We start from the raw sequence: 15,220 nt of genomic DNA, 5'->3' as shown, positions 1-15,220 counted from the left end.
AAAAAAAACAAAAAAACAAAAAAACAACAACAAAAAAAAAAGGCCAGGCAGTGGTGATGCACGCCTTTAATCCCAGCACCTGGGAGGCAGAGGCGGGCGAATTTTTGAGTTCGAGGCCAGCCTGGTCTACAGAGTGAGTTCCAGGATAGCCAGGGCTACACAGAGAAATCCTGTCTCGAAACACCCCCCCCAAAACAAAACAAACAAAACCAAAAACCCAAAACAAACAAAAAACAAAAACAAAAAAAGCCAAACAAACAAACAAACAAAGTGCTGGAGAGATGGCTCAGTGGTTAAGGCACTGACTGCTTTCCCGAATGTCCTGAGTTCAAATCCCAGCAACCACTTGGTGGCTCACAACCACCTGTAATGAGATCTGACACCCTCTTCTCGTGTGTCTGAAGACAGCTACAGACAATGTACTTACATATAACAATAAATAAATCTTTGGGCAGGAGAGAGCAGAGGTCCTGAGTTCAATTCCCAGCAACCACATGATGGCTCACAACCATCTGTATAGCTACAATGTACTCACATACATAAAATAAATAAATCTTTTGAAAAAATGTTAAAAAAAAAAAAGAAAGAAAAAAGATTTTTAATTGACAAAATTTGTATTTAATAGCTGGAAATGGTGGTATATGACTTTAATCCCAGCACTTGGGAGTCAGACTTGGAAGTCTACAAAGTGAGTCCAGAACAGCCAGGGCTAATAACATTGAGAAGTCCTGTCTTGAAAGAAAAACAAACAAAACAAAACAAAACCCTGTATTTACTTACTTTGTGGGAGGGCACACAAGCACTACAGCACAAGAGCAAACATAACAGGACAGTTTAAGAGACTGTGTTCTTTCCTTTCACTGTGCAGGTCCCAGAGACCTCTGGGAACTCTGGGCTATCAAGCAGGGTAGCAAGGGCTTTCACCTGCTCAGCCACCTCACTGTTCCTTGATATAAATTTTAGAAGTATAGAAATTATCACAAGGGCTGGAGAGATGGCTCTGCGGTTAAGAGCACTGACTGCTCTTCTGAAGGTCCCGAGTTCAAATCCCAGCAACCACATGGTGGCTCACAACCATCCATAATGAGATCTGATACCCTCTTCTGGTGCGTCTGAAGACAGCTAAAGTGTACTTACATATAATAAATAAATAAATCTTTTTTAAAAAAGAGAGAGATTTAAAAAAAAAAAAGAAAGAAATTATCACAAACCTTTACTGTGAACCAGTCAAATAAGACTGTCACACAGCCGGGCAGTGGTGGCACATGCCTTTAATCCCAGCACTTGGGAGGCAGAGGCAGGCGGATGTCTGAGTTCAAGGCCAGCCTGGTCTATAGAGTGAGTTCCAGGACAGCCAGGGCTACACAGAGGAACTCTGTCTTGAAAAACAAAAACAAAAAAACAAAAGAAGTGAAAGCTAAAGTTCCCAGCTTGCCTCTAACAGGGCCTGCTCCAGGACAGCCCTCGGCTCCGTGAGATGATGTCTCAAAAACAAACAAAAACCTCTGTACAAGTTGTTCCCCAACCCCTATACTGCCCAGCACAAGTAAGGGAAATCAACTAAAAGTGACACCTAAAAGTACAGAAACTGAAGATGCCTCCTACCAAGTTCATGCACTTACAGGTAGTTTGGTGAAAGCTGGGTTGGTGACATGCTTCCCAAAGGCATCTTCTTGGAACTGTAGGAGCTGCACGACCAGTCCAGCCAGTGTCTTGTTGGTAGGAGCATCCGCATGGACGTACTGCAAGGTAAAGACAGAAATGGATTTAAAACATGGTCCAGCTAATGCTGGAGAGAGAGCTACGTTCCATTAGTTCCTAGGACCTACTAAGTGATGGCACTGTACCACTACATTTTATAAAGTTCATTCTCCATGTAAGGAATCATAAAAAATAATACATTTACATACTTAAAGGCAGATAGCTCATAAGTGCTACAGAGATGGCTCAGCAATGAAGACTAGATGCTCTTACCAGCACCCAAATGGAAGTTTAGAAATGTCTGTAACTCCAGTTGGAGATCCCATGACCTCTCCAGGCCTGAGGATATCAGTCACGTACAGAGTACACAGACACATGCAGGAAAAGCCCCATAAACACCCACACAAAAAGACAAACCAGGCTAGAGACATGGCTCAGTGGTTAAGAGTACTCACTGTTCTTCCATAGGACCCAGGTTCAATCACCAGCACCAACCCGGTGCACATATCTGTATCTACAGCACTAGAAGATTCGACACCCTCATACAGTCATGCACGCAGATTAAACACCAATACACATAAAGTAAAAATACATCATTTTAAAAAGGCAAACCAAATGGACAGGAGGTAACTGATGACAAGGAAAGTGTAACTAATGAATTAACAACAAAACCTTTTTGATGCTGTTCTTCCAGAGTTCCCAGCACTGACATGGCAGCTCAAAACCATGCTAATTTCAGTTCCAGAATATCCAAAGCTCTCTTCTAGCTTCTACATACACCAGGCAAACTTTAATACAGAGTCATCATGCATGCAGGCAAAATACCCACACATATAAACTAAAAATCAATTTAACCTTTTTTTTTTTTTGAGCCCACTCTATGGCTCATTCTCATAATCCCAAAACTCTAGACCTGAAAGGAGGGTCTGCAAGGAATTGAAGACCATCCTAGTCCACAAAGGAAGTTCTGCAGCTTCTGAGTACAGTGATTTTTGGTTGTTTTTTGAAGTGAAGTCTTATGCGGGCCAGGCAGAAAAAAAGAGAGACCTTCCATGTATTAATTGCTGATATTTAAATTTCTGTTCTAGTACTGAAGATGGCTCAAAAGACAAGAATGCTTGCTGCTCTTCCCAAAGACCAGAGTCCTGGTCCCAGTACCCATATCATACGGTTCACACTGCCTTTAGATCTGCTTCCAAGGAACTAGATGCCCTCTTCTGGCCTCTGTGGACATTTACATGCACGTCATACACACAAAGAATTTATATATTGTAAATGCACTGTAAAATGCAATAGAAATGAGTAATGAACCAGTGTAGTGGCACATGCCTATAATCCTAAGCAGAAGCCAGGCAGGCAGTTCTTTCTAAGTTTGAGGGCAGTCTGGTCTAAATAGTGAGACCTTGTCAGAAACAGAGGAGAGCAGGGAGAGGAGAAAGAGGACAAAGTTTAGGGTACACCAAGCAGAAATAAGTCAACTCTATTTCTGCCTTCAAAGCCTTAGGGACATGATCACTTCTGAAAACACCAGTGTATCACCAAAACAACCCCACATCCCTCTCAAACACAAACAGCTTCACTAAGCCGCAGTCACGGGGTGAAGTGACTCTGACTAGTGTGTCCTTTTTTTAGTTTTTTATAAAACAGGGTTCCATATTGGTACTCTAGCCTTGACTTGAGCTTCTTAGGTAACAGAGGATGTCCTTGAACTTCTGATCTCCCTCACCTCTCAAAAGACTGCAGCAGAGAGCCATCAATACCTGGTTTTAATGTGGTGTTGTGGTTCAAACTCTGGACCTAACCCATGCTAAACACTCTATAAACCGATTTAAATCCCCAGGTCCTACTTTAACTTTTCACCCATTCAACAAACAGTAAACAACTATTAAGCAAGATGAGGCAGTTAAATGTCAACTATGAGCCAGAACATGGAGTTGAATCTTCAGACTTGCAAATCTCAACACCCATTCCGGTAGGTAACCACTACTACTGAATTTAAGAGTAGAAGTGTTTTGGACGTTTCATTATATCAACTAAGGGAGTCATTCTTCAACATTTATAAAAGGTGAAATTTTACTGGAGGTATTACTGGGGCTAGTGAGGTGGATACGCATGCACTTGTTACAAGAGGATAATCAATTTGCTTAAGTTGACATGCAAACGGGAGCTGGATGTACCCCTCCGAAATAAATAAATGTAATTTTTTAAAGTATTAACAAAGGGTTAATTCACAACTTCGTAAAACAACTGACTCAGCAGAATTTGCATTCTAAAGTACGAGAAACACCAGATTAAAAAAAAAAAAAAGAAAATTAACACTACAAAAAATATAGATGATATAAACTGAGCTCTCTCTTGTACTCACATCTTTACACATCACCTAAAGAACAATGAAGGGGAAAACCAACACTTTTAATAGTCTTGTATCAATCCTACAATGCAAGGTTTAAACCTACATTAATCCACAAGGCCAGTCATCCAAGGTCCCCTACCAATGAATCCACCACACAAGGTAGCAAGCCCTTAGTTACCTAACCGCTTAACAACTGGTCTCGAAACAAAACTTCAAGATACTTTTATTAGGATGGGCTCTTTGTTCACACCTAAGGCAGCTAACAAAAGAACAGAAACACACGCTCTCCGACTCTGTCCAGCTCTACCTCTTCTGCACATAAGAGCGAGCGAGCTAGGGCTTTCCACGCGGGTGCGTGGGCCCCAGAGAGCCAGCAGCTGGGCCAGGTCGCCGCGTGCCTAGTCGCCCGCGGGGGCGTGGCAAGCGCCGAGCTGGCCTTTGTTGTCCCTCGTGGCGCGAGGGGGGGTGAGGGGGGAGGGGTGGCCCGAGGCGTGCGAAGCCGGCAGCCACCATCAGCTACCGTCGCGTGGCTCCTCGGTCCCCACGGGCGCGCGCGAACCTACCTTCTTGTAGTGCTTGCCCAGCCAGACTCGCACCGAATCTAGCTGGGACACAGTGTCCGGGCTCTCCCAAAACTTGCTGGCCGGGCCCCCGTCCTTCCTCCGGTACACGGCCAGGCCGGAGGCCGTCGCCGCACCCCCTGCACCCACGGCGCCTGCTGCTGCTCCCGGGCCGCCACCCGCTGTCGCGGCCATAGTCACCGTCCGTCGTGTCTACCGCCCGGCCTAGCCTGGCCCTCGCGGCGTTTCCCGTTCGCACCCGCGCGCGCGCGCGCAGATGCCACCTCCTCCTCCTCCTAGCCCCGCCCAGCCAACCCTCTTCCGGCGCCGAGGCGCAGCCACGCCCCTTCTGGACCCTGGAGCTGCAACGGACAGGCGCGGCGAGCGGGCGTACGCATGCGCAGCACGCCGGTCGTCCGCTGCAGAGACAGGCTGCCCGCCTTTTCCTCTGGTCTCCCAGTCTCTTCTCTTGTCGGACACCACGAATCACTCTCCCGGGCTTCCTTCGTCTATTCGTTAGGCGGTCAACGACCTCAAGGTTCTGTATCTCTGCTTGAGAAAGCCGTCTAAGGTGTGCAGTGCGAGCCGAGGGCTAGTAAGCAATTCCTACTACACCTGGAGGCCGCGTCGGTTTTTGGAAACCTCCATTAAAGACCCAATCTTGCTTGGGGCTTCGACTTCTCACACATTCAGGCCTTCATTAATGTTTCTCGAACCACATCAGATGGTTTCTGCCTGGTCAGCCTAGCTCCAGCTACTTCTGCGGCCTTGATATTATCTTCCTTTGTGATATTCGCACTTCAGGAACTCTCAAATTCATCACTTTAAAAGGATTCCAGAAAACCAGGCCTTGAGTGAACAGGTGATCACAATCACCCAACGGTTTTTTTGTAGCTCTCTCTTCAACTTGGTGTTTTTATTATATCATCGGCGTTGGGAACCGGACGCTTTATCTACATTTGAAGGCTATATGAAGGCTAAAACTTTAAATTGTAAACAATGTGAGTGGTTGTATTGGAAACGTGAACATCATAATATATGATCCCGAAACTCCAAGTGAGGAAGTGTGATGAGTTTATAGACCTTAAAAAAAAAAAAATGGAGATAGCCTGGAAGTGGTGGTGCACACCTTTAACCCAAGGTAGAAGCAAGAGGTTCTCTTGAGTTCCAGGCCTGCCTGATGTACATACAGTTTGAGATCCAGGACAGCCAGGGCTACAGGAAACCCTGCCTGAACAAACACAATAGTAGTCTCAGGCTATGTATTTTCCCAGTTCTCAAAAGCCTGGCAACCTGAATTGGAACCCCAGAACTCCCATAGAAGTGGAAGGCAAGAAATTCTTCACAAAGTTATACCCTGAATGTGTAGTGTGGCACACATAACATCACCCATACCTAATTCTGGGTGGTAGTAATCCAGCACTCAGGAGGTCGGTGAGTTTTAGGCCAGCTTGTTAACATAGTGAATTCCAAGACTACACACAGAGACCCTGTCTCAACAAAATGGAGCAGGGCAGTGAAATGGCTCAGTGGGTAACACCAATAGTGACAGCCTAAATTCAATTCTGGAACTGGAACAATGAAAGGGGAGAAACAACCAACTTGCTTGTCCTCTCTGCCTTCCACAGGCAGCCTGGGAGGACATGGAGGACATGCTTGTTATGGCACATTCACAGCCACACACATAAGTAACATGAATGCATAAATGTAATTTCAAAATTCTTTTAAAGCCAGACAGTGGTGACACACGCCTTTAATCCCAGCACTTGGGAGGCAGAGGCAGGCAGATTTCTGAGTTCGAGGCCAGCCTGGTCTACAGAGTGAGTTCCAGGACAGCCAGGGCTATACAGAGAAACCCTGTCTCGAAAACACCAAAAAAAAAAAAAAATTTTAAAAAGAAAAAGGGCTGGAGAGATGGCTCAGCAGTTAAGAGCACTGACTGCTCTTCTAGAGGTCCTGAGTTCAATTCCCAGCAATCACATGGTGGCTTACACTCATCTGTAATGGGATCCGATGCCCTCTGAAGACAGAGACGGTGTACTCATATAAATAAAAATAAATATATCTTCTAAAAAAGAAGAAGAAGCCAGGCAGTGGTGGTGCATGCCTTTAATCCCAGCACTTGGGAGGCAGAGGCAGGCAGATTTCTGAGTTCGAGGCCAGCTTGGTCTACAGAGTGAGTTCCAGGACAGCCAAGGCTATACAGAGAAACCCTGTAAAAAAAAATAAATAAATAAAAAATAAATAAAAGCTTGGTCTCAAACAAGTGGATTATGCCACTTAGGAGCTTAAACTCTAGAAGTCCTGAGAGCTATGCTTGGGGAGCACGTGTACTTCTGTACCACGATTCGCACTAAGCACACTTACTGCAGAGAAGAAAAATGAATCATGAACAAAATGGAGCAGCAAATCATAGAGAAGTTAAATAACTAGTGCCAGGTAGTAGAATCTGGTTTGTGTTTTTTAATGTGTATAAATCTTTTGTTCGCCCATATATGCCTGTGTACCACATGTGTGCCTAGTGCCCATGAAAGTTAGCAGAGGGCATCCCCTGGAAATGGAGTTACAGATGATTGTGAGCTGCCATGTGGGTGCTGGGAATCAAACCCATGTCCTTTGCAAGAACAAGTGTTCTTTACTGCTGAGCCAAAACAACCCAGAAATCCTATCTGAAGTAAACATCCCTTCTCAAGTACGCTCTGTTCTTCATTGATAGTACAATAGAGACATAAAAATGCATAGGAACCTTGTGAAATGGTGAACTGCAATTCTAGTTTGGGGGAGGCAGGTCAAGGACTTCAAGATCATCAGCTACCTCATATTCAAAAACAGTTTACATGAACATGAGATACTCTTTTTAAAATCTATGTTGGGCCGGGCAGTGGTGGCACATGCCTTTAATCCCAGCACTTGGGAGGCAGAGACAGGCGGATTTCTGAGTTCGAGGCCAGCCTGGTCTACAGAGCGAGTTCCAGGACAGCCAAGCTACACAGAGAAACCCTGTCTCGAAAAACCAAAAAAAAAAAAAAAAAAAAATCTATGTTGAGGGCCTATGAAATGACTCACCGGGTGGGTAAAGGCACTTTAATCAAAGCTTAATGGACCTAAGAACCCATATGAAAGAAGAGAACAATCTTTGAAAACTGCTATCCTCTGACATTCCCAATAACACAAAACTAAAAATCGTTTTGTTTTGAGGCAGTGATGTGTTACAGCCTAGATTGACCTGAGACATGATGTAGCCCATGCTTGTCCTGAACTTGATATTTCCTTAGCCTCTCCAAGGCTAGGATTGCAGGTTATAAGCCACCACTCAAAACTAGAAATCAAATAATGATTATACATTGTATATTTATATTGGAATGTCAGATTGTTTCTGATAAATATGAAGAATTGCTAGGTATCAAAAATTAAAATGCCCAATCTAGTGGCAAATGCCTCTGATCCCAGCACTCAGAGTCAGAGATAAGCAGATCTCTGTGCCTTTGAGTTTACAGATTGAATACCAGGATAGCCAGAGCTATGTAGATAGACTGTCTCATAAAATCAAACCAACCAAATAAACCAAAACCAAACAAACAAAAACACACACACACGCACACACAAAATGCCATGCCACCATGCCATAGTGGCTCAGGCCTTTAATCCCAGCACTAAGACACAGAGTAAGGAGGATCTTTGTGTCCTGGTGGCCAGCCTGAAGTGAGATTCTGTGTTAAAGGAACTCAAGAGATAGCTGAGTTAAGAGCACTAGCTCTTCTACCAGAGGATCTGGTTCAACTCCTAGCATCTAAACGGTGGCTCATAACCATCTGTAACTCCAGTTCCAGGGGTTCTGATCTGCACTGTGCAGGCAACAAAGCCAATCATACATACATGTATGTATATATGGAAAAGTACAGACCTTTTTATACAGAGCTGTAACCCCAATTATTCATGAGGCTGAAGTAATAGGATTGAAGGCTGCAGTGAACCTTGGGCCACAAAGTATTGAAAGATCAATGCAGGGCCGGTGAGATGGCTTAGCGGGTAAGAGCACCAACTGCTCTTCTGAAGGTCCTGAGTTCAAATCCCAGCAACCACATGGTGGCTCACAACCACCCATAATGAGATCTGATGCCCTCTTCTGATGCGTCTGAAGACAGCTACAGTACCCTTATTTATAATAATAAATAAATCTTTAAAAAAAAAAAGATCAATGCAGGCAAATTACTACAGTCTTGTCTCCAAATCAAAAGTTAAACCCAGGTGTGGTAGCAAGAGGTGACAGGAAGGTCACTGAAATTAAGTTCAAGGCCAGCTGTGGCTGCATGGTGTTACCCAGGCTAATTGATACAACAACAAAAATACTTGAAATAATTAAAAGTGAAGCTGGGGGGGGGGTGTTGTAGAGAGATAGCTCAGTGGCTAAAGGCTCTTGATGTCATATCTGATGACTAGAGTCCCTAGGACCCACATGGTGGTAGGAAAGACAAATTCCCTCATTTTGTCCTCTAACTTCCACACAAGTGTACCAGCACATATGCTGACATGCATATGGGTTCATGAGCACATCTACACAAATTTAATAAAATATATTTTCTAGAAAGTATGTTGGCAAGCTGGGTGATGGTGGCGCACGCCTTTAGTCCCAGCACTTGGGAGGCAGAGGCAGGCAGATTTCTGAGTTTGAGGCCAGCCTGGTCTACAGAGTGAGTTCCAGGACAGCCAGGGCTACACAGAGAAACCTTGTCTCAAAAAAACAAAAAACAAACAAAAAAAGAAAGTATGTTGGCTTGTGACTGTAATCCCAGCACTAGAGAACTAGAGGCAGAAGGATGAGGCATTCAAGATCAACCTAGGGTACATAGCTAGTGTAAGGCCAGCCTACTATACATGAGACAGACCCCAGAGAAAGGTTCCAAGGTACCTAACTGGGCATAGTGTTCAACAGAAGCACAGCATGGAGGGCCTTGTGCCCACAGATCTCCAGAGAAACTAGGAATGTTAAGCACAGAAGATTGTCTTTCCAATGGGAAAAGTGTAAATATGCTTTCATCCAGAAAGCTGATAATTGGAAGTGATGAATTGCTACATTACCTGTTGGGAGAGACCGTATGAAGCTCCTACAAACAATACTGAATGTGGCTAGCAGGCAAGCGCTCCTCAAGATGACACCGCCAGGACCAGAGATAGATACCTAATAGGCTAAGTGACCCTTCCATTATCTGCATAACCAGAGGTTTCCCCAAAGTTCCCACAACCAGGGCTGGCTGTGGTTGGTTAATAGTCCAAATGACCTTTATGCTATCTGTATGACTGTTTCTAGGCCAGACCCTTTTTTAGATCCTTAAGCTAGTAGAGGAAACCTATCTCTAGAACCTATCTTCTTGAAAGAAATGATATATACCAAGTTCATTTTCACTATAATTATGCTTCCTTGCTATGGTGGTTTAAATAGGTTTGGCCCCCATAGATTCATGTGTTTGAATATTTGGTCCATCAGTAAAGAATGGCAGGCACTATTAGGTGTGGCCTTGGAAGAAATGTGTCATATTCTCAGCAGTTTCTCCAGTAGCAAGTGTGCTTGCATGATGCCATGCTTTCCACCATGGATAGTGGACTGAACTGAAACTGTGACCAGCCCGACTTAAACATTTTCTTTTACAAGAATTGCCATGGTTAGGGGGCTGGAGAGATGACTCAGTGGTTAAGAGCACTGACTGCTTTTCCAGAGGTCCTAAATTCAATTCCGAGCACCCACATGGTGGCTCACAACCACCTGTAATGGGATCTGATGCCGTCTTCTGGAGTGTCTGAAGACATCGACAATATACTCACACACATGAAATAAATAGATCTTTTAAAAAAGTTTGGGCCAGGCAGTAGTGGCACACACCTTTAATCCCTGCACTTGGGAGGCAGAGGCAGGCAGATTTCTGAGTTCGAGATCAGCCTGGTCTACAGAGTGAGTTCCAGGACAGCCAGGGCTACACAGAGAAACCCTGTCTCGAAAAAAAAAATTAATACTTATATAAGACTAGAAGTGAGATAACTGGTAAGGTTGCTGATGACCTGAATTAAATTTCTAGAAGAGAAGATTCTTGGAGTTTCCTCAGATCCCCACATGTGTGCCATATCATGAAAGGTACATGCCTACATATTTATACACTCAAAAGGAAAACAAATCAAAAAGGCTAATAGCCCTAAAAAACAATATGCTTACATACATACATACACACACACACATATACACATACACAAACCCCACAAAATTTAAAACTAAAATTATTAAAAATGACCCTTAGAGGAACTGTCACTTCTAAGAAAAAAAGAAAGAAAGGAAGAAAAGAAGAAAGGAAGGAAGGCTGCTCAAGGTTGGAGAGATGACCCGGTGATTAAGAGCAGTTGCTGCTTTTTCAGGGAACCAGGGTTCAGTGGTTAGCAACTGTGCTTACAACTCTAGTCTAAAGGATCCAATGCTCTCTTCTGGAGTTTACATACACCCATGTGCCCAAGGTATACACATATATAAAATTATAAAATTTAAGTAAAAAATTAAAAAAAAAGAAAATTATAAAATTTAGAAATAATAAATTACTAAAAATTTTTATTTAGGAAAAGAACCAGAAGCAGCCAGGTGCCTTTTCACGGTGATCCCAGTATTTGGGAGGTAGAGGCAGGCAGATCTATGTGAGTTCAAGACCGGCCTGGTATACAGAGCAAGTTCTGGGACAGCCAGGGCTACAGTCACAGAAATACAATAATGAACGCTGCTTTCCTTCAGCAGTTAGTAGAAGAACTGCATTTCCCATGCACAAATGGAACAGAGTATTCAATGTCCCTCTAGCTTACGGCTAAGATCAAATACATAACCAGGTATTTTCTTTCTTATTTATTTATTCATTTATTTCATTTAAGTTTGTTTGTTTGTTTTGGTTTTTCGAGACAGGGTTTCTCTCTATAGCCCTGGCTGTCCTGGAATCCACTCTGAAGACCAGGCTGGCCTTGAACTCAGAAATCCACCTGCCTCTGCCTCCCAAGTGCTGGGACTAAAGGCAGGCGCCACCACGGCTTGGCCAGATTTATCTATTTTATGTATATGAGTACACTGTAGCTGTCTTCAGACACACCAGAAGAGGGCATCAGATCCCAATACAGATGGTTGGGGGCCAGCATGTGGTTGCTGGGAATTGAACTCAGGACCTCTGGTAGAGCAGTCAGTGCTCCCAACCACTGAGCCATCTCTCCAGCCCTTAATTTTATTCATATGAGTACATTGCAGCTGTCTTCAGACACACCAGAAGAGGGCATCAGAGCCCATTACAGATGGTTGTGAGCCACCATGTGGTTGCTGGGAATTGAACTCAGAACCTCTGGAAGAACAGTGCTCTTAACTGTTAAACCACCTCTCCAGCCCCCAAATATTTTCTTGTCAGGCTGGGCACTAAGTACCCTGAATGAATGGCATAAGCATTAAAATTCAAACCTTTTTGTTTAGGATCAGACATTTATTTATTTGTTTATTTATTTTTGTAAGTTAAATCAAGGTTTCTCTGTGTAGCCCTGGCTATCCTGAAACTTTTTCTGTAGACCAAGCTGGCCTCGAACTCAGAGATCCTCCTGCTGTCTCTGCCTCTAAAGTGTTAGGATTAAAGGCATATGCCACCACCACCCTAAATAATATTTTTCTTGTTTCTTTGAATCAGAGCTGAGGACTGAACCCAGGGCCTTGTGCTTGCTAGGCAAGCACTCTACCACTGAGCTAAATCCCTAACCCCCTTTTTATTATTTTGTCTTTTTTTTTTTTTTCAGGATAATATTTTTCTTAAGACAGAGTATCCTTTTGTTACCAAGGCTGGCTTAAATTCCCAGCTTAAGTGTCCTCCCCTTGGCCTTTAAAATAACTGCTACTACTAAAGGCAAATTACTACGGTATCTTGCTCATAAATACCTGGGTATGTGTGTGTTTGCTGACTGCTTGCTTGGTTAGTTTTGTGTGTGTGGTGTAGTATGTGTTCTGGCATGAACACACATGGCACACATATACAAGACAACTTTGTGAAGTTAGTTTTCCCCTTTTACCTTCACATAGGATCCAAGGATTTAATTCAGGTCACTGGGATGGTTCTGAAAGTTTCCCGTATCCTGAGCCATCTCACTGGTCCACACTTATGTTTTGATACAATTACGTCCTCTTGCACAACTTAACATTTTTACCATGTTTTTCACTTCCTCCTTTTGTCTCCTCTACTATATTCAAGTTTATGTTTTTTTTTTTTTCATTTAGAAATCTCATTATTGTCGGGTGGTGGTGGCACACGCCTTTAGTCCCAGCACTTGGGAGGCGGAGGCAGGCGGATTTCTGAGTTCAAGGCCAGCCTGGTCTACAGAGTGAGTTCCAGGACAGCCAGAGCTATACAGAGAAACCCTGTATACATCTCACTGTATAAGAAACTAAGGCACCAGGACATCTTCCCATATGTGCACTGATAAAGGGTCAGAATCAACGGACCTGACCCCATTATAATATCATGTACAACATGGGCTTTGTAGTCCTTATCCCCTTTCTGGGCTTTTACAGAGTGTCACTGGAAGAAATACTTTGAAAGAGAGAGCTGACCACTGCGACCTGGGAGGGGAAAGGGCCATCTTACTCGTATGCGCACACCACCTACTTATGAAAATGCACATGGGCATTATGGTGCATTTTACAATAGGACAAGATTTGGATGGCTCTCTCCTTACACCATGTGAGTGCCAGGCTTGGCAACCTGCTCAGCAATCTCAACTCTTTCTTCTTTCTAAGCTCATCATACAGAACCTACACACGGTTCTGTCCTGAGGCAGCTCATTCTCTTTGGAGTATTGTTTCTGCTTGGCTTTGCTAACTAAATTTCTGCTTAAACTGTGACTCAACTCTTTTGGTTACTGCAACAGGGCCTCTTAAGTCTTAGAGCTCACGAGTCCATGAGCTCACAGAGCTCCACCTGCCTCTGCCATCTGAGGGCTGGAACCAGAGGTGTGTGTCATGCCAGGCAGTGGTGGTGCATGCCTTTAATCCCAGCACTTGGGAGGCAGAGACAGGCGGATTTCTGAGTTGGAGGCCAGCCTGGTCTACAGAGTGAGTTCCAGGACAGCCAGGACTACACAGAGAAACCCTGTCTCGAAAAAAACGAAACAAAAAAAAAAAAAAAAAAAAAAAAAAGAATGAAAAGAAAAAAGAAAGAAGCAAAGGCAATGTGGTGTTCACAACCCATAAAGCAACATGTCTGAAGTGGGAGAATTGCCTTCATGTAGTATAGTTAACTGAAAGTGATAAACACATTTCTCTACAAGTAAAAATGGGAACAAAAAAAAAAAAACCTCAACCCTCTGGGCTTTGAACTAGTCATGCATTTAAAGCATGAGGGCCAGAAAAATGGCTCAGTGGGTAGGCACTTCTCACACAAGCCTTATGACTTGAGCTCAACACTGGATCTCACATAAAGGTGGGAGGAAAGAACAAGCCCCCTAATTTGTTCTGAGCTCCACAGGATGCTGTGGCATGTGCATGTCCCCTTCATACTCCCCCACTTCATATATGTATACCATAAGTTTTTGAAAATACAAAAATGGCTGCCTTCCAGATATTGTTCTGGATCCGTCAGCACTGCGGGAACAGCTGCTGGGCTGTCTGTGACAATGGTGCAAAGAGCGAGGAGCTGTATCTATACTGTTTTCAGAAGCGTAAGCACTAAGGATGGTATACAGCCTGGCATTTCATGGGGAAGAGAACAGGCAGGTGTCACATGTCTTTAATTCTAGCACCAGGGAGGCAGAAGGTAGGTGTACCACATCCCACTCAGCTCGGGTCCTGGAACCCTGACTAGGAGCAGGGTAGGAATGAAAATAGACATACACACTTGGGTACAGGAAAGCTGAGATGAGGCGGGTTCTGGAACCTCAGCATATTTATTAGGTACAGCACAGGAGAGGGGAAGATGAGCTGGCTAGTCTTGGCAGGAGGCCTCTGGGGCTATAAACACCCAGGGGAAGCTGCAGTTGCCAGTTTTCCACACACTGGACATTGTCCATATACACTCATACTTGGTCCCTTGAGGAAAGCTTTGGCATTTCTTTTGAGCCATCACCCAGGTAAGGCTCTGCCACTTCCATGGGGGGTGAGGCCTTGGAGTCCTTGCCTGTGTCAACAGTACACATTTACTCAGGACTTCTTCCATTCCCTACACAAGAAAATCTCTAAGTTCAAGGTCAGCCTGGTCTATCATACAGTGATACTGTCTCAGAATCAGAAGGGCTGGGGAATGTGGCTTGGTGATTAAGGCACATAAGTAGCTTGACTGAGATTCTGGGGTAATCTCCAGTCTGAAAAGAAGGGAGGGTGGTGGAGGAAAGAGGCAGGTGTGACAATGCCGCTATAGCTCTATTGCCCAACCAATCTAAAGGGTGAGACTGGAGCTTAACCAGCCCGCATTTCTTAAGAGTCTGCTAGTGTAGTTCAGTAATGAAGTGTATGCTGAAGGCCACTACAAAGAAATAAAAACCGGAAAATCTTTTAACGTGACATTCCAAACTTTAGGAGAGGGTGTCAGATCCCCTGGAGTTAGAGGTAACTGAAATGCTT

General features: G+C 44.1%; 1 protein-coding gene across 1 annotated transcript in view; it reads right to left on the bottom strand.

The window, feature by feature from the left end:
* Smarcc1 (SWI/SNF related, matrix associated, actin dependent regulator of chromatin subfamily c member 1) overlaps positions 1–4,927 on the bottom strand; it is a 100,341-nt gene extending 95,414 nt beyond the window's left edge. Inside the window, exons 1-2 of the mRNA XM_031345624.1 lie at positions 4,618–4,927; positions 1,623–1,742 (exon numbers count right to left, since the gene is read on the bottom strand). Of these exons, the coding sequence (XP_031201484.1) occupies positions 1,623–1,742; positions 4,618–4,809 (312 nt within the window). The 5' untranslated portion in view covers positions 4,810–4,927. The remainder of the gene's footprint in view (positions 1–1,622; positions 1,743–4,617) is intronic.
* Between the last annotated feature and the right edge of the window lie 10,293 nt (positions 4,928–15,220).

The sequence above is a fragment of the Mastomys coucha genome, unplaced genomic scaffold, assembly GCF_008632895.1.
Source record: "Mastomys coucha isolate ucsf_1 unplaced genomic scaffold, UCSF_Mcou_1 pScaffold23, whole genome shotgun sequence".
Taxonomy (NCBI): Eukaryota; Metazoa; Chordata; class Mammalia; order Rodentia; family Muridae; genus Mastomys; species Mastomys coucha.
The sequence above is the reverse complement of the archived record's forward strand: the minus strand, read 5'-3'. Positions and strand labels throughout refer to the sequence as shown.